Source organism: Ambystoma mexicanum, chromosome 1q (genome assembly GCF_040938575.1).
Source record: "Ambystoma mexicanum isolate Mex_15411 chromosome 1q, UKY_AmexF1_1, whole genome shotgun sequence".
NCBI lineage: Eukaryota > Metazoa > Chordata > Amphibia > Caudata > Ambystomatidae > Ambystoma > Ambystoma mexicanum.
Window position 1 is genome coordinate 188467489 of NC_090922.1, and position 27989 is coordinate 188495477.

General features: G+C 47.2%; 1 protein-coding gene across 3 annotated transcripts in view; it reads right to left on the reverse strand.

The window, feature by feature from the left end:
- Nucleotides 1–27989, reverse strand: part of HSD17B14 (hydroxysteroid 17-beta dehydrogenase 14) — a 228854-nt gene that overhangs the window by 33810 nt on the left and 167055 nt on the right. For 2 of the 3 annotated variants that reach the window (XM_069637065.1, XM_069637058.1), the window contains 3 exons: nucleotides 15563–15630; nucleotides 6092–6188; nucleotides 4361–4447 (listed from right to left, as the gene is read on the reverse strand). In XM_069637065.1, the coding sequence (XP_069493166.1) occupies nucleotides 4361–4447; nucleotides 6092–6188; nucleotides 15563–15630 (252 nt within the window). The remainder of the gene's footprint in view (nucleotides 1–4360; nucleotides 4448–6091; nucleotides 6189–15562; nucleotides 15631–27989) is intronic. The other variant, XM_069637075.1, reaches the window with a different exon arrangement.

The window sequence follows — 27989 nt, forward strand, 5'->3', positions numbered from 1 at the left end:
TTCCTCATCTGGCCACACCCCCCAGGAGGTCCTGGCGCTTCTCGGGCTCCACTGGTTTCTCTTCTCCCTGTCTCCAATGCTGATTGGTTCTTTATCTCCCCCTCTGTAAGGGGGTTGGATTTTTCAGCAGTGCCTCATTCCAGGTGAATACTGTACACACAGAGGGTCAGAAACCATACAGCCATTCTTACAGGAAGTTTTAAGTTATGACACACTTTAAGTCCCATATAGCCAACAAAGACATTGGGGTCATGAGAATAGGGAGGATGACTGAACTGATATCCTTATCGGGGAATCTCCTGTCCTCAAAAGGGGAGCAGGGGTACCCCCAATGGGATCAATCTTGCGCTGTCCCCTAGGGGGGTCAAACGCTTGATGGGCTCACGTCCCTAGTCCCAAAGCGGGTGGCGCTGCCTTGAAGAGTTACCTGGATTTGTCACAACAGACACACTTGTGCCACACACACAACCACTCATTGTAAGAGCTCAGGCTATGCTCCAATGTCACTTCCTCGGCCCCAGTTCTGCTCCATGCTGCTCTCCCTGTGCTAATTCTGCCCCATGCTGCTCTCCCTGTCATGGCTATGCTCCATTTTGGCAATCCGTGCTCACGTTCTGCCTAAATGTCGCTCAAAGAGCTCCAGTTCTGCCCAAGTGTTAATCTCAATGATTCCAGTTTGCTTCAAGCTTATTCTCAGTGCTATGGTTCCTTCATAACACCAGAAATACTTTAATACCCACACAATATACACACACACACACACACACACACACACACACACACACACACACACACACACACACCCTCCCCCCCCACACACACATATATGCATAAACCACTGGCAGTCTGCATGTTACAGTCGCTCATGGCTACAGTGCTGAGATACTCCCCTCCTCTGCAAGGCAGGAAGACCAGCCCAATCACCTCCATTCTGGTCTCACCCTCAACCTGTGAGACAGATGGGACCGGGGCAGGGTGAAGGTTATTCTGCGTTGTAGTGGTGCTTCAATTTTAGTGCCATCATTTGTGCCCAACATTTGAAGTCCATACTCGATAAACAGAAAAATAAACTGTAATGTGCATGTGCAATTGGGTTGGTTCTGCAAGCACGCACCATTTCATAACCACAGTAGAGACAATGGGCCTCATTACAACCTGCCAGTCCGGGACCGTGCAAAATCCGTGATGGCGGTAAAAACGTTTCCGTGTCCGCAAGGGTGCGGAAAAACAGCCCGATTACACGCTGTCGGTCGCGCGCACCACACGGACTCGGAAACGTTGTTACCGCCGTCACGGAATACCCCACGGAAATGGAAATAACGAAGCCACAAGTGGCGCAAAACCCGTTTCCGCCTCCGCCGCCACGGACACGGAACCGGAAATACCATGATCGCCAAAACAGGAAACAGAGAGGCGGCCATCATATAAAAGCACAATCCATTGCCATCCAGAGCCAGCACAAGCACAATCCTGACTCTGAGAAGCCAAAAGGGACCACAAGCATGTCTGCCAGGATTCCTGCTCAGAGGCAGCGCAAACAGCGCTTCAGCGAGGCGGAGCTAACCGTCTTGGTGGAGCACATTGTGGACAATGCTGAGATGCTGTTCAGCGCCGACCAACGGCGTGCCACACAGCAGCGGAGGAAGGAGGTGTGGGCCGAAGCTGCACGCAAGTGCACCGCTGTGGGCGTGGCAGTGAGGAGCGTGAAGGACTGCCACAAGCGTTGGGACGACCTGAGGCTGAGGGTACGCAACCTCATTTCCACGCACCGCCAACGCAGCAGTGGGACAGGCGGAGGACCCCCTTCCCCACTGAGGCTGCAAGCATGGGAGGAGCGTTGCAGCAGCGTCCTCCACCTAGAGGGAATCCATGGGATTGGGCAGGCTGAGGCAGGAGTGAGCCCACCTGCAGATGCCGGTAAGTGCCCAAACATGAATGCCACATGTAAATATGCAGTTGTGAGTACTGGGCCAAAGGACCCATTAACAATCCCCCCCCCACAGGCAGTGCATGTGTGGGCCAAAGGACCCATTAACAATCCCCCCCCAGGCAGTGCATGTGTGGGCCAAAGGACCCATTATGATCCGTATGGCAACCAATATCACTGAATGCAGACACCAGCAATCAGATGCATGTGACTAACACTATTCAATGTACAATCTTAATGACGCATGTGATGCACCCATCTGCCACCACAACAACACTAATTGCATGCCCTTTGTGTCCCCACAGCCGTTTCAAGTGACAGTGATACTGCACAACAGGCCAGCCAATCAGCATCGGCAAGTACACTAGCCACCGCCACCACACAGGAGGATGCTGCCGGCAGTTCTGCACCACTGGCCACATTACCAGCCACAACAGATGTGCAGCACACCACCACCAACATCCCCACCATCTCCACACTGGCTGAGTCCAGACAGGTGCCACAGGAACCTATCATGGCCACCCAACACAACACCGAAGGCAGCAGCACTGCAGAGGGGGCGGCCTGCAGTGATAACAGTGCCCCGCAAGAGCACTCGGAAACGGGGCCACAGGGGGAGATGCCCACATTGGAAGACCTGGGCTCCTTCCATGAGCTGGGGTTCAGCCCCACTTCACTGGGGAGTCCCATGAGGTCGCCCACCCCATCCATGGCCGAACTGAATGCCCGCATGCAGCGGATGGAGGACCAGCAGGCTACCCTCACCCAGCTGGTGGAGAGGCAGCTAGAGGAATCCAGGCTGCAGAGGGAGAGCTACAGCGCCTCAGTGCGTCGCCTGTCGAGGTCCATAGGACGCTTTGCGAGCACCATAGTGACCCTTGCACGCCATGTGCGGGAGGGCAATGACCACACCTCCAGGCTTGTGGAGGCCATGTTGGTTGGCCAACAGGCAAATCTGGCACGGATGCCCTCAATCCCTGATTCTGGCCAATCAAACACTACCACCCCATCCAGCTCCACTACTGCCAGTCCAAGGAGGCGCTCGAGTAGGCTAACGGGTCCCTTGGGCAAGGTTGCACAGAAGCGCACACGGAAGTGATGGCATGTGTGTGGGGCAGTGCAGGACACATGTGGACTACAAGGGTGTGAGAGGGGTGGACACGTTTGGGTGGTGGGGTAGGTAGTTTTGGGGGCTTGGACAATGGGCTCTGGGTGGGGGTGGGCACGTTTGGGTGGTGGGTGGCCCCGGGTGTACAGCTTCCCTAACCAATGCACCTTCTTCCCTGTTGTGATTACATCAATACATCACCATTTCAAATCAAGACATACATGTGTGGACATTGATCATTTATTTTGCAGTGCAACTATTAATTCATTGTCGTCACCATGTTTGTGCATTACTGTGAATGTGCTGTGACTCAAAAGTAAATGCGAATCAGGGCATCCCGTGCTCTCTGGCCATCATGTGCACCCCCAGGGGGAGGCGGTGCCATGCCATCCCCATCTCCATCTCCATCCCCATCTCCATCCCCATCCCCATCCCCATCCCCATCTCCATCCCCATCCCCATCCCCATCTTCCTCATCTGCGTCTGGTGGCATTGGGATGTTCCTGCGCAGGCATATGTTGTGCAGCATGGCACATACCAGCGTGATTTTGCCCGTCTTCACTGGGCTGTACAGCAGTGATCCGCCAGATCTGCTCAGACAGCGGAAACGGGCCTTCAGCAGTCCAAATGTCCTCTCAATCATTCCACGTGTGCGGATATGTGCCCTATTGTATGCCTCTTCATGCCTGTTCCTTGGTCTCCGTACAGGTGTCATCAACCATGGCGTGAGTGCATATCCCGCATCACCTACATGGGATGTAGATGGGGGAACATGTCAGTGTTTGTGGCATCATGTCCTCATCTGCTGCTGTGCATTCTTGTATCATCATTCATTCATGCATATGAACCATGCAGTGTCTGGAGGTATGTTTTGGCCATCACGAGGAATGTCGCTGACTGCATATGGGCCTACACATTAACTTGCATGTTTGCTGTGCCCTGCGGGTGACATTTGATTGTGTGCATGTCATGGTGCAGTGCTGTCCACACATGGCAGAGTGACTCCACTGTACGGAAGTAGTAAATACTCGTCGTATCATTTGCACGCCTCTCGTGCTTTTTGGGGCAGTGTTTCAATTGAGGGTGGGTGTCTGCAGTGGCACAGGGTTCATGGGACAGTGACGGGATTGGCTGTGGCAGCGTGTGCACGGGCACATTGTGGTGCCCTGTCATGTCTTCCTTCATGATGTTTGGCATCCGCTGTGTATTTGGTAGATGGAAGGGGGGTGATGCATGTGCGGTCACAGCGGCACACTCACAATGCTCATTGCCTGGACACACACACACCACTCCGACAGGGTTGTAGCATCGTCAGCTGTACTCACCCAATAGCCATGTGCTTTGTCCGGCATAGCGTTCCATGTACCGTGGCAACGTGGAATTCCGCAGTACCATTGAGTCATGTGATGAGCCTGGGAAATGTGCGCAGCAGTGTGTAATCAGTTGCATGGCATCACAAACCATCTGGACATTCAAAGAGTGATACTGTTTCCTATTGCGGAACACCGCCTCAATTGCATGTGGTACTGTCAGCTCGACGTGGGTGCAGTCAACTGCGCCTATGCAATTTGGCATGCCTGCCATGGCATGGAAGGCCAACTTGGTGGCAATGACCTCGGGGAGGGTGCGGGGTAGGGCTATGTGTTCCGACACATGGCGCAACAGGGCATCCAGTACCTGTACCAGGACTTTTGAGAAACACGGTTGTGATATGCCGTGCAGCTCACCAACCGTGTGTTGATAGGTGCCAGTGCCAAGGAAATGCAGAACTGAGACAACCTTCAAGAGGGGGGGGTGGCGGTGGGGGTGTCAATTAGGCTGCTGATGTTGTCCTCAATCATGGCGGTGATGTGCATGATTGTTGCACGGTCCAGCCGGTATAGGGTGTGGATCTGTCCTGGGGTGAGGTTCCAGGGTGAGGCCCTGATGCGTGGTATTGGTGGCTGGCGGCGGGGTCGGGCTGGCTGGGCAATGGGGTTTGCCATAGCTGCAGGGTTGGCTGGTTGCCGCCTGCGCCTCCTCCGCCTACGCCTCCTCCTCTGCGCCATTGCTGCCACCATGTGCAGTACTGCCTGTTGGTTGAGTAGGCCCAGTCCCAGTGCTACTAGCCCTGCTGCCTGCATGGTTCTGTGTTGTGTTGGGCTGGGTGTGGCCCTTTTGTAGGCTCCCAGTGGCCTGCTAGGTCCAGCTGGGCTGATTTGGTGCACCTGTGCCCTGATTCAGTTCAGCCGGCAGTGTATAACGCCATGTTCGCGGTGGCGGCGGTTCCGCCACCGTGATCACGGTATTTCCGCCATTTTTTTCACAGTATTTCCGTGTCCGCGCTAGTTGTGATGCTCACGGTGTTTCGTGTTGCCGGTAACGGAGGGGTTTCCGTGCAGGCGGAATTAAGGGGAACCCTATTTCCGCGGTGGCGGTTTAGGGTGGTGCTATTACCGGGGCCGCGGGTCATGATTGCGCGGACATGCAAACGGTGCCGGTATGGTTTTACCGGCAGTGTTAATTCCGGACCGGAGTACTTGTAATGAGGCCCAATGTCTATTGCTGAGGGGGGCTGTGTTACACCTGGACATTGCCTCACTGGCACCTGGAAGATGGTGGGGTGCTGCCCCATCCTCCAATGGCCCATTCATGCACTCTCACATAGATAACATTGCTGTCACACCCAAAGCCCACTAAATCTGAAGGCTGTAACAGAATGTCTTTAGCTGGAATCTTACTCTTCCCCCTCTCCCAGTTCAAGAAATGTTATGGAGGTACCGTGAGCAAAGGGGAGGGATAAAAGAGGTCTCCAGGTACAGAAACCTGGGCACAAAGCGAGTGACTTCTTCAGATTGTTTCTGGCAGAAACCAAACGGGAAAACCCTCAATAGTACCTAGAGATAGTGGATTCTACAGGAAGAACACGGCTCCCTGTGGAGTGTGGGGGGCGGTGAGTCGACAGGACCTGAAAGCAAATATAACCAATGCCTCTCCTCCTTTCAGGCACCCCTGGGTAAACTGTTAAGTGTTGCAGGGGGCTGCTAATGGCTAACAGCACAGTACTGTAGACTTACCTGTGCATCCCGCCCTCCCTTGATCATACTCTCAGGATTGGGTGATGCGCTCGATAGCTCCTCCCACAGAGGTGTCCAAATGTTCCCAGGAGAAATACTGTAAGACCAAAGCAAAGTATACATAGTAATAGAACAGTGTCATTAATTTGCACCTGCAATGATCTTCAAACCAAGACATTTATTTATCACCCTACAACAATTGACAGATCATCATTTTTCACCATCCACAAAACGAAACAAAAATAGGACCATTAACAACCACACAGTTGCAGAAAAATAGTCAGTCAAAGGGCAAGCAGAAGGTTGCGTGCTATACATGTGTATGTAACTGATCAAGCAGTGTTGTGAACACCTCCACCTGCCATATACACAGATTATATTTTGGCAAATCAGGGTTTTAGGAAAGTTTTTTTCTAGAAGCAACCTTTCCTCCATAATCTATGGACTTCTAAACGTTTTGCTTTTGTTGTGCACCCTACCCAGACTTCTTACAGTCCTTCAGACTGTCAGTACTGGGAAACTATGTTTCCCTTAGTCTTCTGTTTGGGTAACCTTTTATCACTGCACAATGCATCTTTCAATGCAGTGCAATGGGGTTTCTTTTTGTGTGACCCTAGACTACACGCAAGGTATTTTTTGGTTACCTAAGATGAGCTAAAAGACAAACGGATGGCAGCAGTTACTTTTTACTATATTTTTGGTTAGCCTCACTGCGTTTACCCCGTTTGGCTACCAGCTGTGGCTAGTGTCCTTACATGGCGGTGCCACAAGGTTTTCATTTGCACCTTGGCCATCTTGTGTTTTTGCTTTCTTCCTGCCCTTTCACATCAGGAAAATCCTTATATGGTCATACTCTTGCCCAGGAAACACAAAGGTTTCACAGGCTAGTGCTTGGCATGTGTGGGAGGAGCCAGGAAGTGGGTTGGTGCTGCCTGGGCCTAACCCACAATCTGGTTCCAGAAAGTCTGGTGTGCACGAGTGCACGAGACCCAAAGTGATCCCTGACTGGACCACTGCTGGTGTGCATGTGTGGGTCAGATCTTGCCATTTGAGTGCTGAGTCTGATCACTCAACCGACTTTGGATAATAAGAGGAGCCCTGGAGCCATTCCAGTAGGTCTGAAGAAGGCGCCAAGTATCCTGAGAAGCCGAGCAGACGAAGGACGCTCCTAAAATGCACTTGACGAGGCGTGTCAACGAAATACTGCTGCTGTCCAAGAGAAGTCGTACTTGGTGACTGATCTCCGAAGGCCTTCACTGGTGCTTCAACCCTTTGGAGTGGTGGGATCAACCACCCCCGACATCTCCAGGTAACCTTGCAAGTGAGCCTGTGCGGAGGTGTCTCTGGGCCATTCAGTGGGCTTTCCAGCTCGACTTTGGGCTACCGCGATAGAAGTGCCGTCATCCAATGTTTCTACTAGGGCTTTGGGGGATCGCCAGCATATGCAACAAGATGCTCTTGTGCAGAGTTTCGTCTTACCAGCACCTTTCTGGTCACGATATAGAAGGCTGTGGCAAACCACAATAGCCGAATCCCTTTTCTTTGCTGTGCAATGGTGACGGTCGCCAAAGACTAGTTTGCTGTGTCAATTCCAGTGTCCTGTGATGTGCTGCAGTTGTGTCTTCTGCATTCTTCCCCCAGACCCGAGTGCAGCAGGTCCTGTGACCAGCCGGAACTGGGTCTACAACCGCAGCGTCTGGGCATCTTGGAACCAAAAGGAATGCGGGAAAACTCACTTCTGGTGACCACCTATGGACCTGCCAAGTCTGGACCAAAACCCAAGTAAGGGGGCAGTGAGTAGTGAGCATACTTACTGGTGGCCTTATTTCATGCAAAGAGTTTTCTAACTTTGGGGGTACAGTTAGGAGGCATGGTATCAACAGTAAAAAACACAAGTGACTACAGTTCAAGTGTGTTTATTGAACTTCAAAAAGCGTTTCAAAAACACCTGTCTAATCCCAAATCTACAGATGGGAGCAAGCTACCACCATCAAATAATAACAACGCAGTCCTTGTGGTGTCTTGTCAAATTAAAAGGGCCTATACTAATAAACATATTGCCAATCCTTACCTCTAAAGACAAATAGTGTGGGAAATAGTGGTACGAAAAAGAATGAAGTATTCACCTAATTATATGTCAGTATGTTCAGGCCGTTGGCCTCCCTTCCCCACGTTTCTAGCATGGGACAAGCCGGTTTACTCGAGCGTAGCACAGTCTTTGGCTTCTTTAGCACGAGGATACAGTTCAATCATTAGCATCAGGACCGTCTGTGCTCAAGTCTCTCTGCTTCTCAAAGTCTCTTCCTTTAGAGGGCCTGATGCGACCAAATAAACAAGTCCTTTTTCTCTTTAGATTTTCACAAGTATTCACTTTAGATGATTCACTATTCACCCGGATGCTCCTCATCTGGGCTCAGATCCCTTTAGCACAATGTTTGTCCCTTTGGATCTCCCTCATCTGGGCTCAGATCCCTTTAATACAATGTTCGTAGGATATTCTTTTTCGGGTGACTTACGGTTCACCCCGGATCCCTCTCAGCCGGGCTCAGGACCCTTTAACACAGTTAATCTCCCTGAGCCGGGCTCGTACCAATATGAATTTTACATCAAGTATCGAAGACTTTCGAATGCGCATGGGGTTTGGCTTGACCCGTTGCAGGACCACTTTGATTTCACAAATCCTTTTCTTTTATTGTTTACCACCTTTCAGTTGGATACCTAACAGAGACTTTTGAATAAGCACCCATGTGGCGCCGGACCACTCTGTCTACGGTGTCGGATCTTAGCTTCAAAGTTCCTTCACTCATCTGCTGTTTTTATTATATTCGCGTCGTTTGCCACATATACTTCATACACCGTTCTCTTCAATCTTCTTTATACAATGTTGCCACTTGCAACCTTGGTTTCCACACAGACCGGTCTGGTATCAGTCTTCCCAACTCACCGGCTGTGCTGACTTCACAGGCGCTATTTTGTTGTAGGAGCCAAGGAAATTACCACAGCGGCAAACAATTCTCCCCGCCTTGACTATCGATGTGGCAGAGCCCCTGGTACCTCCGACACACAATTCAGGAAACTTCAGCTTTGATTCCAGGTCTTACGTTTCCATTTCTCAAAGGCTCATGAAAGATATGGTCTTTCAGTGATAAGGGTAAGGGCACTTCCCGTCTTGCAATCCTCTTCGGTCTTGGCCGTCTTTCGCCTTGTATTAAACTGCCATCTTGGAACTGCTGCTTCCTCGTGTGCTTTGCCTTGCTCAGAGTGTGCTTTCATGCTCCGCCTTTTATCCGTTAGTGGCAGTGTAATGGAAGTCTGGTGTGTGTAATGATCAGTAAATGCCTGAGCCTGCCTGACCATTGTATTGGGACACGTCAAGTATATGGCTCGGTGCTAGTCCATCTTCTCGCACAATGAGCTGTCTGTGAGAAAGTGTTTGTGTTGGAAAAGGGGGCGGGGGTTAAGCTCCAAAGTATCCTACCTGATAGGATGGGGTATAGGTGTTACAGGGAAAGGGATACAGGGTCTCGCACTCCAGTGACCCACTTTCACACCCCAAAGACCGCTCATTCAGGTGATTCTCCCACTCTGGCCCACCCCCAGGAATTGGATCCAAAAACGATGGCCGTGTCCTGGCCACCTGGATGACAGATCCCCAGGTACTAGTGAGTGAGACACCTTCAGGTTTCTCACAGCACATTTTGTCATTATTTGGCTTGTGTAATGCTTGCTGTCTAAAGCCATCTGAAAGCTGGGAACAGTTTAATTAGCAATAACTGATACCTACCTAACTTTTAAATCCTACCTCACATCTTCAGAACACTTTGCCTAACTTTTTTCAGTCTCCAAAAAGTACTGGAACTTTGTGAACTTTACGCATTTCTCTGCGCTTTTACGCACACGTTGAACTTTGGGCATAAGGCCCCATTCATTTTAGGGCTGTACTTCTAAAGTGAGGATTGTAATTTCTGAAGAGTGTTGGTGCCAACTAAATTACTCACCTTCTTCCTTTGCAGGTACTGGGGAAGTAAAAGATTTATGTGCGCTGACTAATGTGACTGTATATATATTCTATAGTCGATAGTGTTCTGTGATACTTTACCTGCCAATTATTCACTTTTCATGTGTTGTTGTTGGCCTATAATAAACAGCATTTTTTTTTATAACTATCTAAGTATAATCCTTGGTGTTTCAATGTGTGGACTCATTGTAGACCCCAGACCACAGTCACCTCTCCTGATCCACGTTGTATTGAGTGGTTACGGCTTAAGCTCCCAGGAGTAATCCCTGTTTTTCAACAAGGGTGGCCTTCTAAACATCCCACCACTAGGCCATAGTTTAGAAATACATTCTAACAAAGGGCCCATCTTTAATGGCAGCCACCATGAAAACGGAGGGTGGCTATTATTAGTGCGGGCCCCTACAGAGTCTGATTCGTCTTTGCTCATGCAAAAGAAAGGGAAACATATGCAGAAATCCTTGCCTCTCTGCCTGCATCAAAACAGAGACGGAGGTGAATTCTCTGAATGGAAGAGGGAGACTGAGGTCTTGAGTCATACACCATGTGGACAATTAGATTGCAAATGCAGCATGGCAGCAAGTGGACCCCGAGAGTTAGCGTTCCCACACTCTCACTCTAGGAAGTTTCTCTCCTTTCTGCTAGCCGATCTGTGAAAAGCACAAGTTCCCCCCAATATAACTCTGGTGCCTGCTGTATCGTTTCTTATTGGCTCCGGTTGAGGTTCCAGGCGGAGCTTGCACACTCTGCGTTCGTCCATTCCAGACTCCCGCTCTGTGCCTGGATTTGGCATCAGGCGGCAAACAAGACAGAAACTCATTTGTTGGTACTGTGTATGAAAAACACAGATTTTGAAATGGAAAGTGACAGGGTTTCCTCTCTGCTGAACGAAGGCTGGGTTCCGGAATTAGGGATTCAGCCCCGAACTCCCCACCCATGAAGTAGATTTCCTTTTGACAGTCCTGAGATGCTTTCTTTACTTCAGACATGCCCTATGACTTGGGCTAAATCGAAGACAAGCTGAGGTGAAGTTTGGGGAGGGGGGGTCTCCTCCTCCTACCGCCTCTGGTGCCTCATCAGGAAGTGGGTGTCACCCACTATCCCCAAACATCCGCAGTCCACCTCAATGGCCAATGAAAAGGTGACCTTGTCACAGACCATGTTGCCATTTTTCTTTCAAAATCTGCACCTTAATCTCAGCAGTCGAATTTAGCTCCGAATCTGCATAAAATAGTGTTTTCTTTTGAATTCATTCTTAATTTTTCTGATAAAATCTCCCGTTTGCAGAATAATATTATGTTTGTCTAATGTGTCGCTACTACAGCTTTAGCTTAACACCAACCAGTCATGGATTGAATTTAATCGGTTATCCAATGAGAGCCTCTTCCATCCATGAAACCTATTTCCTATACTTGCAATGTTTTGCATAATTTTGTGGTTTTCCTTTTTGGCAATCCGTTTAACTCCTCTTCAACCAAAAGGGCTAATCCATAAATGCTGCAGAGAGGACAATTAAGCTCCCTGCTGAAGCACCTATCCCCAATCTCACTAGCCTGAAAAATATCGGTTTTATTAGTGCAATTACCTTATTAAGGCAAACGTATGGAACTAGCACAAATATTTTAAATACATTATCAATACGTTGGTTTGAACCTCCTGATCTCCGTCACGTCAATGACAGGGGTCAATGATGAGGTCAAGGCACACATGCAATTAAAACTACTCTGTATTTGGGGAGTATAACTCCGTTTCACCAAAGCAATAAATGTTAACTGGAATTTCAAACCAAATAAAAGTAAACTAGTCTCTTCATGTGCTGGGGTCCCTCTGGGTCGACCCAAATGCCGGCAGAGGTTTGGGCTTAAAGGGGGACAGGGCGTTTCTGACACCCTTCACTGCCCTTCATCTCGGGGTGTTACCCCGAGATCACAATTCAAGCTTGAAGGGTTTCATGGACCCCTCTTCACTGTGCTTTTCAGGGTCTTTTCTCCTGGTTGTAAGTGCTGGTTTAAGCCATTACCCTCCTCTGCTGCTCCTCTCTGAACCTCTTCTTCTTGGTTGTTAGCTCTGGCTTTACAGGGTTCCTGAATCATTCTTTGTTGGTATTCTCTGGGTCTGTCTCCATGGCTTTTTGTCTTTTTTAAGGAGGCCACAGGCTCGCTTTGCTTGGATTATCTGAGCTGGCTTAAGAGGGTCCCTGTCGCCTCCCCCCATTTGGGCCCTGACTCTTACTCACAACGCACATCTCTTCTTCTGTTAAGGGCCTGCTCCTCATTGATGTCGCATTCCCATTCCTTCTCCCACTGTGAGCCTGTCCCCTTTGGACCAAGGGTATCCTATCATGCCTTCCTAACCTTTCTTGTTATGCCTTTGCTAGCCTCCAGTAATTCTGTTCTCTTTCAACCTCCACCTGATTCTTCCAACACACTTCTTTCTGTCTCAACCTCATTCCCCCCCCCCTCCAACTAACCTCATTCTGCTGTAAATCCTCCTCTAGATGACTCAAACTAAGCTCTTTCTGCTTCAACCAAACCTTCTCTAGAGGACTCCAAACCTCGTCTTACTTTAACCCATCCACCCAGAAGAATTATCTCCCCCTGTGAACCTATATCCTCGCTCTTAACCTTCTCCAAACTCCTGCTGCCATCTACTACTCGAATCATCCACCATACCCGACTGAGTCTCTGAGTTTGTCAAGCACTGTGACCCCTGCCTTGTGGCTGGGCTCCCTCTGATGGTCTGCCCCTATAAGTGAAAATGAGTGAGGATCGGCAACTGGCTACCTTTTATTGGATCACGTTTGTCCACTTTGGCACTTTTCAGTGATACCAAGCCTTCAATAGGCTGGCCCACCATTTTGAATTCGATTTTCATTAATGAAGGGGACACTGTTGCTACCGAGTGACCACAGTGCTCCGTATTCCCTGCCAGCGGCACAAAACCCGTATGCGGGCTCCGCAGGAACATTAACCAATGGTGAGCAAACAGGGCACTTTACAGCCGGGTGCCCTTTACTTCCCAGTATAAGCTTGTGTGTCTTGCACGATAGACACACAAATGAAGTTTGGGTCTGATGCAGCCATGCTGTGTCGTTGCTGGAGGAAAGCAAGGTTTGCGCTAATCACGGTTTGGCTTACGATTGCTATACAGCTGCTGGACGCTCTAGCCAGAAGCAGCGAGATCCGGGAAGATGGTTAGCTGAGGACGCTCAGTAGCACATGCAGGTACCCGAGGTTAATGGCATCTGCAAGTGGAAGCTGTCGCTTCAAGCATTTAACGTTGGATGGCTGACATTTTTAGAAATTAAATATATTGAAGGCCTGGCTTGTTTTTAATGCGTCTTCTGCGCTTCCCGATAATTTCTGGGTGCATGCGTTGGCAACCAATTGTATCCCTCCCCGTATTTCTTCCTCAATGCAATTACTTTGTTTCGGGAGATTCCCATCTGTCCACACACACACCCATGGACTGAAACGTGTCTGGTCTTCTACCTTTTAGTTGACCTATTTGTTTTAATCCGAGATGTTCCCTCTCGGCTGATTTATGTTCCTTAGTCCAAGCTTTAGATGGTTCCCAGCTGGATACAGGTAACTTGTTTTTGGTTCATTTATCAAAATCCGACCATGCTTTTTTGAGGTCAGTGCTTCATACTGCTGATAGACTGGTCTCAAGGTCATACAGGGGACCCACTTCACTTCCGAGTTACAGGAGTCGCACCTGTCTTGCTTCTTGGGTTCAATGTGACAAAGCTTGCCAGGCGATTCCCGCAGGCTGTCCCAGTGATCTGTCTGCAAGGCGTATACTCTCTTGCAGGTACAAAGGTTTCAGCTAAAGCTGAACGTTCCTAAATTTAAAAAGGCATTACCGACTCCTACTTCGACAGAGAAGCATTCTCGATTTGTAAATCTCGTCCCCTTATGTTGGGGACAAGACTGAATCTTTCTAATTTAAAAAATATATACATTTGTGAGTTCTGTTTTTCAGGCCCTAGATCTGTTTGCGTTTGCGACCGGCCTGTATTTTTAATATTACCCTGTGGGCCGATTGTAAATGGGCTTTTTTTTTTAGCCTTGATTTTGTCATGTTGTTATATTGTACATGCCTGTACAGTGTTTGCTGATCCTTAAAAATTAAAACTACATTTAAAAAAATCAGCCAGCATAATCTCTCAGACACCTAACAACTATACACCTGTACCATTCTCTGCAGCTAAAAGAATGCAGCGCCATGATCTTTCTTTCTTTTCTTTAAATTATCGAAAGCGTGGGTGGACCCACGCAGGCGCTTCCCCATCCTAATGGATGATGTGCACCTAACCCATCAATCATTATTTAACTTACATAAACTCACAGTTCCTCCCACCTCCCCGTCTGCCTCACAAAATCCAACAACACACTGCCCCTCCTACTGCCTCTCACTCCGTCACCTCCCAAAAAAGCCTTCCCACTCAACTCAGCCACACCCAGCCGCAGACATCCGAACTCTCATCAATTCTCTTTCTGCAACATGTCTCTCACATCAAGTAGAAAATGTCCCACTGTCTCAGGCACCCCACAAACCGCACAGTCCCTCGACTCTCGCTTCCCCACTCGGAACAAACAATCTTTCAGCCCCACATGCCCTATTCTCAATCGATTCAGCATCACCTCCTCCCCCCTTCTCCATTCCAGACTTCCCGCATCTACCTTCTTCGACACTTTCCCACAAACACCAAACATCCACCTGCCCTTCACCCCACTCACCCACCTCTCCTGCAACTCATCCATGACCCGTCTCACCATCACAGCCTTCACCTCGTCCACACTCAAAGGCAACCTCACATCAACCGCTTCCCTTCTCATACCCTCACCCGCCGCCCGATCCACCAACTCATTACCCAAAATGCCGCTGTGACTTGGGACCCACGCCAACTCCAGATTCATCCCCCCACGCACACACCGATCAATCTTTCTCCTGATATCCAAAATCACACCATCCCCTGCACGCAGTAACGCTCACGCACATCTACAACCATTTAGTTAGGACACGGTCCACACACACAGACTCTTGCATGCGCGCTTGTAGGCTCTGGCCTTCAGTGCACACAGGCAAGCGCACAAAACTGCAGGCCATATTGCTGGAGGATGCGCTCAACACAAATATCATTTAACATAAGTGATCTTGCTGCCACACGTCATTGGGACGTGGACGGAACAATGACTCACAACAAGCATGCTACACTCAATGTATATATAAATACAATAGAAATAGAAAACACAATTACAAAAATATTAGGTGGTGGAGCCACACTGCCTGTCTGCCTCAAACCCAGGATTGGGTTGCATAGCGTGCCTGCGGGAGTGCACATCTTAACAAAAAGTAGGCCCATGGCCCTGCAACTCATGGGGCAGAAACACAGAGAATGTGCAAGTGTACTCGTGATGTGTTCACGAGCGCGTGACCAGTAGAAAGCATACCCATTCACCCGGACGCCATACTTGCTCTCGTCCACTGCCATAGCTTTGGTCATGGAAGTGATGGCACCCTGGAAAGACAATTCAATAAAAGAATAAACGATTGGTAGGAATCAAACTTGGTTGGGTGCATTATGTGACAAAACATGAATGTTTAAAAGAATGCTTGAGACTTTTAAAGAGCAAGCAGAGTCCTTTGCATTTCGTTCAGCTCTTGATAAGGTAATTCATTTCCAAAAGAGCTACCCATCAGCATACTTTTAAAGGAAACGGAAGAGACAGCTGGAAAGCAGACAGAACATTCCCAGAAGAATACATGCCTTCCGGGAAATAGAAAGGACTCCCTTCCATTATGAATTGAAGCAGCTTTACACATTCTATAACATGAAAGAATGACTTGTAAGCCCTCCCAGAAATACACACATATGTAGAACATGTCTGCAGAGTAACCGCAGTTATCCTCTGCCAGAATTCTTTAGGGAAGAGCTAGTTGCCAAAGAGGTGTGCGAGTAGCCTTTGTTGATGGATGGGTGATCTCAGCCACCAAAAATGCAGACCTACCACATTAAATGTGCACTTTCTTCTAGGGTGAACAGCCTCTTTTCTTCATCTAAGCAGTTATCTTGAAAATGGATAAACAAAAGCAAAATTATCTGAATTCAAATGACCTAAATATTTAAAAAGAACAGCATTTGTGTTTAAAGACTTATCATAAAAGTAGAAATAATGCTTAATCACTACTTCTATAATGCACCCATCACCACCATTGAGGACTAACAATGCCGAAGCTTGTCCAAAAGTGATGTATTGGGCCACACCATAGGAAACCAGTGCTTTTTTGGCAATGAAAGAGGAGAAAGGAAAGGGAACAGGCGAGAGGAAGAGAAGTTCAAAGGTTCCGACTGATACACGAAATGCACAAGAACGGTCGGGTTCCTCAGAGTAGGACCATTTCTGATAGCTTTTGAACAGTAAGTGAGATTACGCGCAAAGGCAAAATTTCTGACACTAATAAAGCTGGAAGTAAAGTCAGCTGTTGGATGTAAGATGGACTCCAGATGTGCTCAAGCCAACCCTTTAGGTATGTGGAGCACATTATCGGGTGTGCTATGGTGGTCAATTTCAGAAATGTATTGCAAACCTCAAAATGTTGGCAATCATTCTCTAAATGGACCGATGGGAGCTAAGTCTATGCTTATGTGAACCTCAGATCAGACTACGGGTCCCCCTAGCAGGAGGAGCATATGGACCAGTGGAATTGAGCAATAGTAAATAGTATGTGTAACAAAGTCACCAGCCTTGTTCTGGGGACAGTCAAGGGGGTGACTCAGGGGAACAGCGGATGATGGGCCCAGGGGTGACATAAGGGGACGCCTGGCAACTTTCCTTCCTTGGTCCCATTCATGCGGCAAGGGATAGTTAACAGACAGGACTGCTTTGGAGTCCCTCACTATTGAGCATATCCGAAAGCCCGTTTAGACAAACAGGCACCTAGAGGGAGAAACCACGCATGCGTTGCTAGTCACAAGCCGAGTTCTCTCCTAAAAACTCTTAAGGCTCTTGCTACTGTTAATTTGAACACCTCGCATTGGAAAGGAAGGCTGTTTCAAAACTGTGGGAAGGTATAGAATCTGGTGCATGTGTAAAATCTCCTGCGCTAGAAAGAAAGGTACTTTAAAGGCTTAGTAAACATTTCCAAGGCCTAGAATATCCGCAAGGGAAACAATGTAGGCGGTGCACAATTCTCTGACAGCAGGTATCACTATCAAACAAATACAAGACATTGCAGATGAACAGACTGGGAAAGCAGGGGGCTGTATTATTCTGGGGCAGTCCTAAGCACCAATAGAGGGATGGCAATGGTTGCGACGGCCAAGAAACCAAAAATAAGGAAACAACAGGCCTAGAGGAAACCAAGAGCAGAAACCAATTCCAGCCATGCCCCAATACCAGAACACACACGTGTAGACACTGACAAAGAGCCTAACCCAGGTGGAGGCAACAACGCCCTATAAACCCCAGATACTCCCGTTTGTGTGGGTTGTTGGAGCAGGAGGGTGGAGTATGGAAGTGGTTAGGGAACAGAGACAATCGGAGGGTGTCAAGCTTAGGAAGACTGAGGAATAGCCTGGGAAGAAACTGGTAAGTGAGGGCTTGGAGGGGGAAGGTGGTATATTGGAGGAGGTAACATCAGGAGGTAAAGGTGGTGTTTTGGAGGAGGTGGTAACAATAGCAGGTAATAGTGATATATTTTAAGAGGTTATGACACTAAGAGGTAAAGGGGGTATATCTGAGGAAGTGGTAACCGTAGACAGCAGAGGTAGTATAATGGAGGAGGTAACAATAGGTGGTACAAGATGTGTTCAGTAGAAGATAGTGTGATGAATCCAATGGAGTCATCATAGATCTCACAGAGGTGACCTCCCATGTGGCCTGGGGACGGCAGTCGCTTCCTGATCCTAACCCTCGGGGCAGCTATACGACGGAGGATCACATGGGAGGAGACAACCTCCGGGGAGATGTCATGGCTTCATTGGATGAGACATGCTATCCCCCATTTGCCCTTGAAGACAATCCTCGCATACCCAACACCTTCATGGCCTATTGCCATACGTCTACACCTCCCCCTAGGAAGAATAAGGAAAACCTTTCCCAAAATCATATCGATCAAACTTCCAACTCTTGTCTACTTTGTGGAAATAACAAGACTCCCTCAAATGTACATCATTTAGAACCGATTTACTATTTGAAACAATTGAAACTGATCATCCAAGCCTTTTTAATCAACCATCAACAATGGACTTATTTTCCCAGAATCACCCGAATACTGGGACGAGCAAGAGGGAAAGAGCACTGCAGAGTAGAAGAAGCAACAGGCCCAATGAGCAGGCTAGTTGTTTTCCGAAATCACCTGTGCCCGGGAAATGTAAAGAAGGGCAGCAAAGTGGTAGAGGCTGCTGCTGTTTTGAAGAAAGCGTTTCACCTCTCCAGAAGGTTCGCGATTCAGAGAAGCACAGACCGATGTGGTGGAGCCGCGCGGCTCACCATCCAGGAAGAAGGGAGATGCTGCAAGGTCAGGATATGCTGGGGAAATGCCAGGGGAAGACTCCTGGTCATTTGCTGACCATGGAAAGCAGTGCCTTACCAACCAGAGCCTTAAGTGGGGCAGGCATGCTGAAACGAACCTTCGAGAGAAAACAGAACAAAGAGAAAGCAGTCACGTGAGGAAAGAAGGCAGTGCACCTTTTCCGGTTGACTGCAAACGGGTCTGAACGCCAGCAGGAGCTTTTGAGTCAGCCCAAGGATAGTGGCTACCCCGAGTCATATCGGTGGGCACACCAAACAAGAATAATAGTAAACAGAATGAAAGTGAGAAATAAAGAGACTAATTATGAAGCAAGAAAGTGAATGGCAAACAAGACCCCTATCAGTATGTGAATGTATGGAATGAAAATAGATGGGGAAACTCAATCATATAATAGATCAAGAGGATATATTAAACAACAAAGGGAACGTGCAACTTTGGAAGTGGAGAGAAACATTTTGTCACTATAAGAAGCCCTGGCAGGAGAGTGCACTGGGTAATTACAAGTGTGTGAATGCAAAAAGCTCGGGCAGGATATTATACCAGGCAATTACAAGTACATGAATACAAGAAGCACTGGCAGGAGAGTTTACCAAACAATCACAGGTGTGTGTGAATACAGGAAGGCTTGGCAGAAGAGTTTACCAAGCAATTACAAGTACATGAATACAAGAATTCCTGGCAATCACAAGTGTGTGTGCGAATACAAGAAGTCCTGGCAGGAAAGTATACCAGGCAATTACAAGTATAGGAAAACAAGATGTTCTGGCAGGAAAGTATACCAGGCAATTACAAGTGCGGGAGTATGAGAAATCCTGCCAGGCGAGTATACCAAGCGATTATAAGAGTGTGGCTAACAGACGTCCTGAGAAGAAATATCAGAACTGTGTTCATAGAAAGATAAGGAGGACTTACTGGTAGGAAGAGATACTAGGAATACTGAAAGACAGAGACTTATAAACCCAAACAGCTGTGTGTATTATATTGAACTTGTGGACCCTGTATTCCTGAGGAACCTTTGTGTAGAAGAAGAAATCCAGGCGAACAAGATCATCCTCTGGAACAAGGATCGCTTGTGCTTAAGGAACTTTTGTGTTAAACAAATATTCACGGGAAAGGAATCGTCCTCTGGAACAAGGACCTTTTGAAGAAAAATCCAGAGGAAGGAAGTCACCCTTTGAACAAGGACTCTTTATCCTCGGAGAACTTTTAAGTTGGAACAATTTATTCTTCGTTTATGAACTTTTTTTCCAAGCACTTACGATTAAAGACATTTCCCTTTTCACCTTATAGTTTAGTTTATAGTGTGAAGGTCAGAATAGAACTTTTGGACACAAGGACAGTTTTTATGTTGACATCCTGATACAGACAGATCCTTAGGTTTGGTTTTAGATAGGAAAATACCTCTTAGAGCAGGGTCAGAGATGCCTTTTCCAAACCCTTTTATTTTCATAAAAGTCTCAAACCAAAAACATGACTAACTTGTGTCTGAGTTTCATTCCCGATTCCTCACAGTATTAACAATAGGTGGTAAAGTCGTTATCAGGGAGGTGGTGACAAGAGGAGGTACAGATGGTATATTCGAGAAGGTGGTACAACACGTAGATTTCTGCAGGAGGTAGAAATAACAGGCAGTAAAAGCAGTATTAAAGAGGTGGTGTTGACAACAGGTAGTTAAGGCAGTACTCAGGAGGAGGTGGTAACAACAGCTGGTAATAGGTGCTGAGAACAGCATTAAGGCAGTTGCATTTGGCATAGAGAAGGAGGAGGTACATGAAGGTGGAAGCATAATAGAAGAGGAGGCAACATCAGCAGGTGAAGGAGGAATAGTGGATGTTGCAGTTAGATCAGGAGGTCACCGCGATAAAGAGGAGGTGGTGGTACCAGCAGGAGTTGAACTCTGAATTAATGTAAAGGAGGTAGCAGCAGAAATAGAGAGGGGAGAGGTGAAGGGAATAGTCATACAACCTGGGATGGTACCAGTGGTAACAGGCCGGCCCTAAGCAGGATCAGCATGCGGGAGGAGGAATAAGAAGGGGACCAGGAGAGTGTGTCAGGTGTAGATAGGCTGAAAGGGAGGAGTACACAAGAGAACAAGAGGAACACAGAGGCTATTCAGAGGAAGAGCGCCTTGCTTACTTGAAGGTGTTGAAGTGCACTAAAGTGAATCTTGTCTTACATACAAAGTTGTTCAAAGTCACAAAAAAGCAGACTGTTGAAACTGTGGTAATATTTTGGTTTTCAGTGGATTTAAAACTTCATGAGCACAGTTGAACATGGAACACTATAGGACAAGCGAGTAAACCCACATGGTGAAATCTTGCCGAAGTTAACCTAATAAAGGAGTAGTTGAGGTTGAAGTAGAAATGCTGCGAACTCATCCTGACAAAGACAGACGTTGTCATTATTACCCTTATTGGAAGCTCCATTTCATTTACCTTTCCAGAGATTGTGTCTGTTCAGAGCATAACAAAGAACTGTTTGTTTGTCTTTGACCTGTATGAATTGTGGCAAACCATCTTGGGCGGAAATAACACTGATGCTATTGAATGAAGTGGTAAGTCATTATTCAAGCAAGAAGAGACATTTTTCTACTGCTTGAACTTTGGTTAATAAACTTTTCTTTTGACACATTGAAGGAACCAAGAACTGAACTAAGACTTTATTACCAATTTGGATTTCCTTGTTTATTTTTGTTGAACATTGGAACTGACGTTAACTTGAAACTTGGGCAAGGGGGAGTTCACCCAGGTTACCAAGATAGACTGTTAATATCATTATTGATGTCACTGTGAATTGCCATATATCTTTTGTGTATTTTATGTTTAAGTTTGAGGGCCAGGTATCCTGTGTTAGTGTTTTCCTTTAGTTTTGTTAGGCAGGGAAATCCTCATCAGTGTAAGGATAGTGAGGCGTTTGATTAAACCTATAATTTAATAAAATGGCAAAATGTGATAAATCATCCAAAAGTTGTCCGCCTCACTTTTCGGACCCCTCACAGAACACAGTCTACCATGCCATTTGATGCACGCTACACCCCACTATTTGCAATACATGAATGAAACCAGCCTTTCCCTTTGGAAAATATTTTGAAGTGTTACGATAGTATTGCTGGTAGAAATACCTTGAAAGAAGTGCAATTTGCCCCATTTTAACAAGTACTCAAAATGTAAGATGCTATATTTATGTTCATTTTGCATATGCTCCAATTGTCCAATGAAAACAACTTCATACATTTTGCTTTAACAACTGGTTCAAAAAAAGCCACAACAAAGTAATGGAAAACTGCAGAAATTATAACTTCAATATGCTAACTCATATTTTGAATGCTTGCTTTCTAAACCATATCTGGTTCAAAGATCACTTCCTGTAATGATGTTGAGGCTATACACTCAAGCCTGATGTGATGACATTAGCACCTTTTTCACTGAAAAGATTCAGGCTATTCGACAGTCTATCCAGACTAGTATCCCCGGTCATCTAAATTCTGGCAAATTGTGCAGTCCCCTCTTGTGGGAAATTCAAGTAGACATTGCTTCTCTATCCAAGCTCAGATTAGCAGCCCCTATGCACCCAATGCCTCTCCATGTTATTCATGCTCCTTCTGCTGATGCGATCCCTCTGTTCACAGCAGCACTTCACCATTCTTTAACTACTGGTGAGATTCCTATCCTTAAGCACGCAGTAGTCTCTCCACTTTTGAAAAAGTCTCATCTGAACACTTCTTTGGTAGTGAACTATCGCCCTATTCCTCTCTTGCCGATTTTTAGGAAATTGATGGAGGCTATTGTTACTTAGCAGCTTTCAAATTTTCTTGAATACCACAACCTTCTTCATCCTTTCCAATTCCATTTTAGAGTCATACATGATCTTCATTTTGGATGATCTTGCACTGATTCAAGACCTCGGCCAGGTGGGAGTTTTGCTTCTCCTTGACCTCTCCGCAGCCTTTGATACTCTAGACCATGGGGCTCTACTGTGTTATTTGGAAAAAGCTGGTATCTCTGAGTGCCCGTTCATGTGATTAGCTTCTTTGCTATCTGACCGCTATCAAATGGTGTCTCTTCCTCCGTTCAAATCTGCTCCGGTGGCATGGACTTGTGGTGTTCCCAAGGGTTCTGTTCTTTTCCCCCTTCTCTTTAACCTGCATCTGCAACCATTAGCCGATTTGATAGCGGAACATGGAGTGCATTTATATACCTATGCAGAGGATACACAGGTTCTCTTACATCTTAATTCTCCCATGACTGATCCTCCCTCCAAACTACAAAACGGTTTGTCCTCTATTGTGAGTGGATGACGAGGAACTGGTTAAAGCTGAATGGGAACAAACCAGAGATTCTTCTTGTGGGTTCTCTCAATTCTAAGTCAAATTGTAGCAATGACTATTGGCCAGCCTCTCTAGAGCCTTGTCTTACTCAAGCTGAATCAGTCAAGAGCCTGGAGGTTAAACTTCTCCCATGTGGCTATTGGGAAGCTCAAATTCTTCCGTCTGTCACAATGGTTTTGTTAAGCTGAAGGTCCTGAAGAGGATTTTGCCTTTTCTTCCTCCTGAATTGCCTGCCAAGGTAGTGAACTCCTCCATCATGGAGTCTTTGGATTATTGCAATGGGAACTACTTGGGCCAACCATCTCTTTTGGTCAACCATCTGCAGATCCTGCAAAACTCAGCAGCTCGATTGGCTTTGGGGACCCTGAGACTATCTCATTCCCGGGCTCTCCTACGTCAGCTGCTCTGGCACCCTGAAATGGAGAGGGCTCCTCACTCAAACACTAATGTGTCCCAGAAAAGACTACAAAGGGAAATGGTTGTGTTTGTACCCACTGATCTAAGCAGCTCTCCTTGAAACTCTCTCTTTCTAGCTGGATTCCACATGAAATGTATTACTTGGAAATCGAGCGAGCCAGAGGGAGAGAAAGCAAGAGAGGGAGCAGGACAGATCTACCTGCAAATAATGGGGTGTATGAGGGATAAAAGCGCGTTTTGCTGTCTCCTTGCGTCCCTGTCAGATCCTTCTACCCTCTCTCAAAGTGCGTCCCTACTTAACACGTATGGTTCCTGTTTTTGGGTTAATCATTGTGCACTTTGTTCATAGTACTACAGGTGCTGACAGAGGAAACGTCCTCAGTCAATGCCTCAGAGCAGGAAAAGATTTACCAGACATAGACAATGCAAGAAATTGATATCCCAACTGAGATTCATTTCCCTCAATGCATGCATTCAAAGGCATTGCTCTGCTTGCAAACGCTTACACTAGAAGACACCCACCAGATTCTGACACAAAACACCCTACTGAATCTACAGTCCAGGAACCAACCCAAACAAACACATGGATCTGCCACTCAAACCGACAAGAACGCTGTGGCTCAGAGACATAACCAAACCTGTCACCAAATAGACCCAACAAAACATTTGCCCAGTCATCAACCCAAATCTGCCACCCACCCACTGGCAGTGGTCACCCAGGAAGAACAAGATCTTGTCACATAGAATCAAAACTGTTGCTCAAATGTCATCTTCCTATTCAGACACCTATTCAAATCTGTCACGCCACTTAAACGTGTCACTCAGATACCACAAGTTGCCTCTTAGACGCCCCAGCCTCTGGCTTAGACCAACATCAGTAGCTGCTGCCCAGAAACCCAACAGAACCTGCCCCTCAGTCACCCAGCAGAACATCTCACCTACCTGAACCTTGAAGACTATAGATTCCAAAGAAAGATGATACAGAGATTCTGGGCTCCCGAAATGTGCACGTGATGCCAAGCAGCAGGCCTGATATGGGTCAGCATGCCAGTGTCAAGTAAGCCCACGAGGTGCTGTGTTGACAGAGTAGACTGGTCTACATGTAAATTGCTTTATTGACCAAAAGGCTAGTGTTCTTCGGAAAGAATGGGGCATGTACAGATTCAACTGTCACTTAAGCCTGACATGTAATTGGCTAGGCTAGTCAGCCTCATTGAGAAATCAGGAGATTTTATCAAAAGACAAGGGTGTGCATTGTTAAACATGGGGAGTGTGATAAAGTCCCATGCCTAAAACTGGGGAAAGATGCTGGAGAGCCTGTGGGTACTGGGTGTCACCACCAACTGAGTGTCGCTGAGCGATGGGAGGAGGGGTGGAGACAAGGAGCTGAAGAAGAGAAGAGGGGTAGAAAGAAAGATTTGCACGGGAAGGATAAGGAGAAAGAAGGAGTTGGAAGAGCAGAGGTGGAAGAGATGGAATGAGACTGTAGAAGACGTGTTCTAAAGACAGATCTGTTCCACTGACTTTCTCCTTGCAGCCTGCTTCCTCTTAACGATTAGGATTACTGATCTGTGTTATTTGTGGTTTGTCTTGTTAGTGCTCCCCTGCCTGTGGGCCTTGTCTCCAGCACTACATAAACATAAACAGGATAGGTCAGGGCTTGAGGAGAAGGTGACAAGAACAGGAGGCAAGAAGGAGATAAAAATGGGGTAGGGAATTAAGGTGGAGGAGACACTGGTGAAGGGTTTAGGATGGAGAGTGTGACATGATGCTGAGGTGTAGGGAATCATTCAGAAATGGAAGAAGAGCGGAACAATGCAGAAACTCAAAAGGAGGGCAGCAGCAAGGAACAAAAGTATTGCATGACCAAGTAGCTATGAAAGGTTCTCAGATGCCGGAGAGGAGAGATCATAAATGTCCACCCTGCAGGGCCACGGGTTATGTCCAACAATCCCAGGCCTAAGAGAATCCTTGAGGGAATCCATATGAGTCTAAAGTGCAAGCATATGTCTTGACGATGAAACGCTTTGGTGGTGTAAAGGCCAGGGAACCTAAGCCAAGAAGCAAACAAGAAGCATCCTGATGCCAAGGACAAGAAAGAAATGCGGGAACACCCAATCCCCCTAGGATTACGAGTGCCTCTTTTTTAAACTGCATGAAGGTGGAACCCCAAAGGGTAGGGACAGGTTTAGGACTACATATCTTACAGACTAACTCATGTTGCCTCGTAACTTTCTGTTTATTGCCTCCTAACCATGTATCCTTAGTTATTTCCAATCTAATAGACTGTTCTTGTCTTTTAATATGATTTAAGTTGTTTGTTGATCCCATCTCAGTCTTCTGGTAGGAGCTCTCCCTTGTGATGCAAGGTAGCCTGTGAAACCACCTCTAATGTCTTCCCAGTCTGGCTAGGATGGAAGTGTGAGTGAGTGTGCAGATCTTGATGTGGGACAGTCTGTGGGGGCACTGATTCACCCACATTCAGCACACTTATGGCACACGTAGGTGTGTTCTTGTGTATTCTGAGCACAGAGAACTAAAGAATATGATGGTAAGTAAGGGGCTTGGGGCAGTAGGGTGTCAGCGGAGTGAAAACCAAGTCATTTTTGTTCAAATGGTTTTTTCTTTCTCCCTCGAACATTTCCAGTCAAATGACTATGGTTAACAGAACAAAGAACCCTCAATGGACCACACTCCACACCGTGTTTCCGCCAGCTGGACTGCAAGCTATGGCATCATCATCACAGCAACACTTTAATAGATGCTTGCCACAGCGACAAGCTGGGGGCTGGTTACAAGAGGTATGTCCTTAGAAAAACCACTACAGTAGGTAGACCCAGGTGATAACCCACTCTACTTGACCCAGGGACCAAAAGAGGTCCAAAGACAATGGGGGTCATTACGAGGTAGGAGGTAACCATGCCGCTATTAGCGGTATGGCTACCCCCTTACCGGGAACCAGGTCCAGGTTCCTTGAATGAGGAATTACTTGGCCATTCCAACCTTGGAGGGCCCGGTAATGCCTCATTCAAGGAACCCGGACCCGCTACATCCCCATTGAGCCCCCATGGGGCTCAATGGGAATGGGGATGATGCTAACAACGGGCCCGTTAATAACAGGCCCGTTGTTAGCATCCTCGTCTGCTAGCGGGTCTCGCAAGCAGACTCGTAATGGGGCGGTAAGGGGTTGACAGCTCCGGCACCTTTACCGGCACTGTTAAGCCCTTACCGCCTACCTCGTAATGACCCCCAATATCTCTGTAGTTTAGTTGGAGGTGCTACGGTGCTGCCTCATTCTTAGGTGCCCACTTTAAGCCATCTTGTAGATGCCCATGGCTTGCTTCAAGCTCAAACTACCATGGGAGATTTTCCACATTATACTGTTCACATTTCCTTTGCTGACTAATCTGAGGTTAGGACCACTACTGCCTTACTCTGCCGGCAATTAATACCATTGTTGTCCGCCTTAGATGTCGTCCCCATTTGCCCATAGAAGGCTCCCTCAAATGCCCCCCACTGCCGTCTACTCCTGGATGTTTGCAGCCGTTATCTCTTCTGCTGCGATTTTCCCACCACTGGCTACTCCAATGTATCACCCTCTGACATCTCACTACACCTTCACCGGGTAGTTACTGCTTCCTGATATTAGAGGTTTTCCCCCTCTGATTCAACACTAGACACTGAACGCTACCCATGGTCAGCGATACCAGCTCACCCCAGTGTTACTAAATACTTGAAAGGTACAGTGAGTTGCAGTGTGGCTGCAGACTCTCGAGTGGGTAACTTCCCAAAGAACAGGTCAATGGGCCGTGTTCGTTCTAGCAGAGGGGCGCCTATGGACTATTTTTTGATTGTATAAGGGACTTAGGTTTAGTCACCCTAGGTTTCCTAGGGTCACCCAGACGTGGACCCCTTGCTCACTGTGCTCAGAGAGGCACAGCACCACCTCACTGATGAGGCCCAACTAGGGTGAAACACGTGTATGGGGTTGCTGTTGTTACTCTTGTTCAGAAGGAAATTGCCATAGCATTTCGGTGCTGGACTGCCCATATGGGCGGGACAAAGACTAATATGCAAATGGATATTTCCCATCTGAACAGGTCAATAGGTCGCAGAGGGGCACCTATGGACTATTTTTTGATTACTAAATACGTGTACACACAATGGCCCTACCAGAGGTGCACGACTACCAGGATGTTGGCATCAGATGGATTCTATATATGCCCATTAAGACATACACAGATAATTTCCCAAACTACCACGCTCAATTTCGACATTCCAAAACAGAAGCATACCCATTAAATCCCAGCCCGACACACACAGAGCAATTTGAATACCCATTGCCAACATGCATTAAACATAAGCACACTACAGCACTCCAACCAACTTATAGATTCACAGTCCCAACCATTGTATTCTAGTGCTAGGGGCGCCTCTGGATACAGGTACCTCAAGTACTTTAAACACAAATCACCTAGAACAGACCCACACACAATACCTCAGTACTTTTGAACAACAGCAAAACTATCATACATTTTCCTGTCTCCACTAGATAAACCCAACTCCCACTTTTACAGAGCACGGAAGCATATATTCCC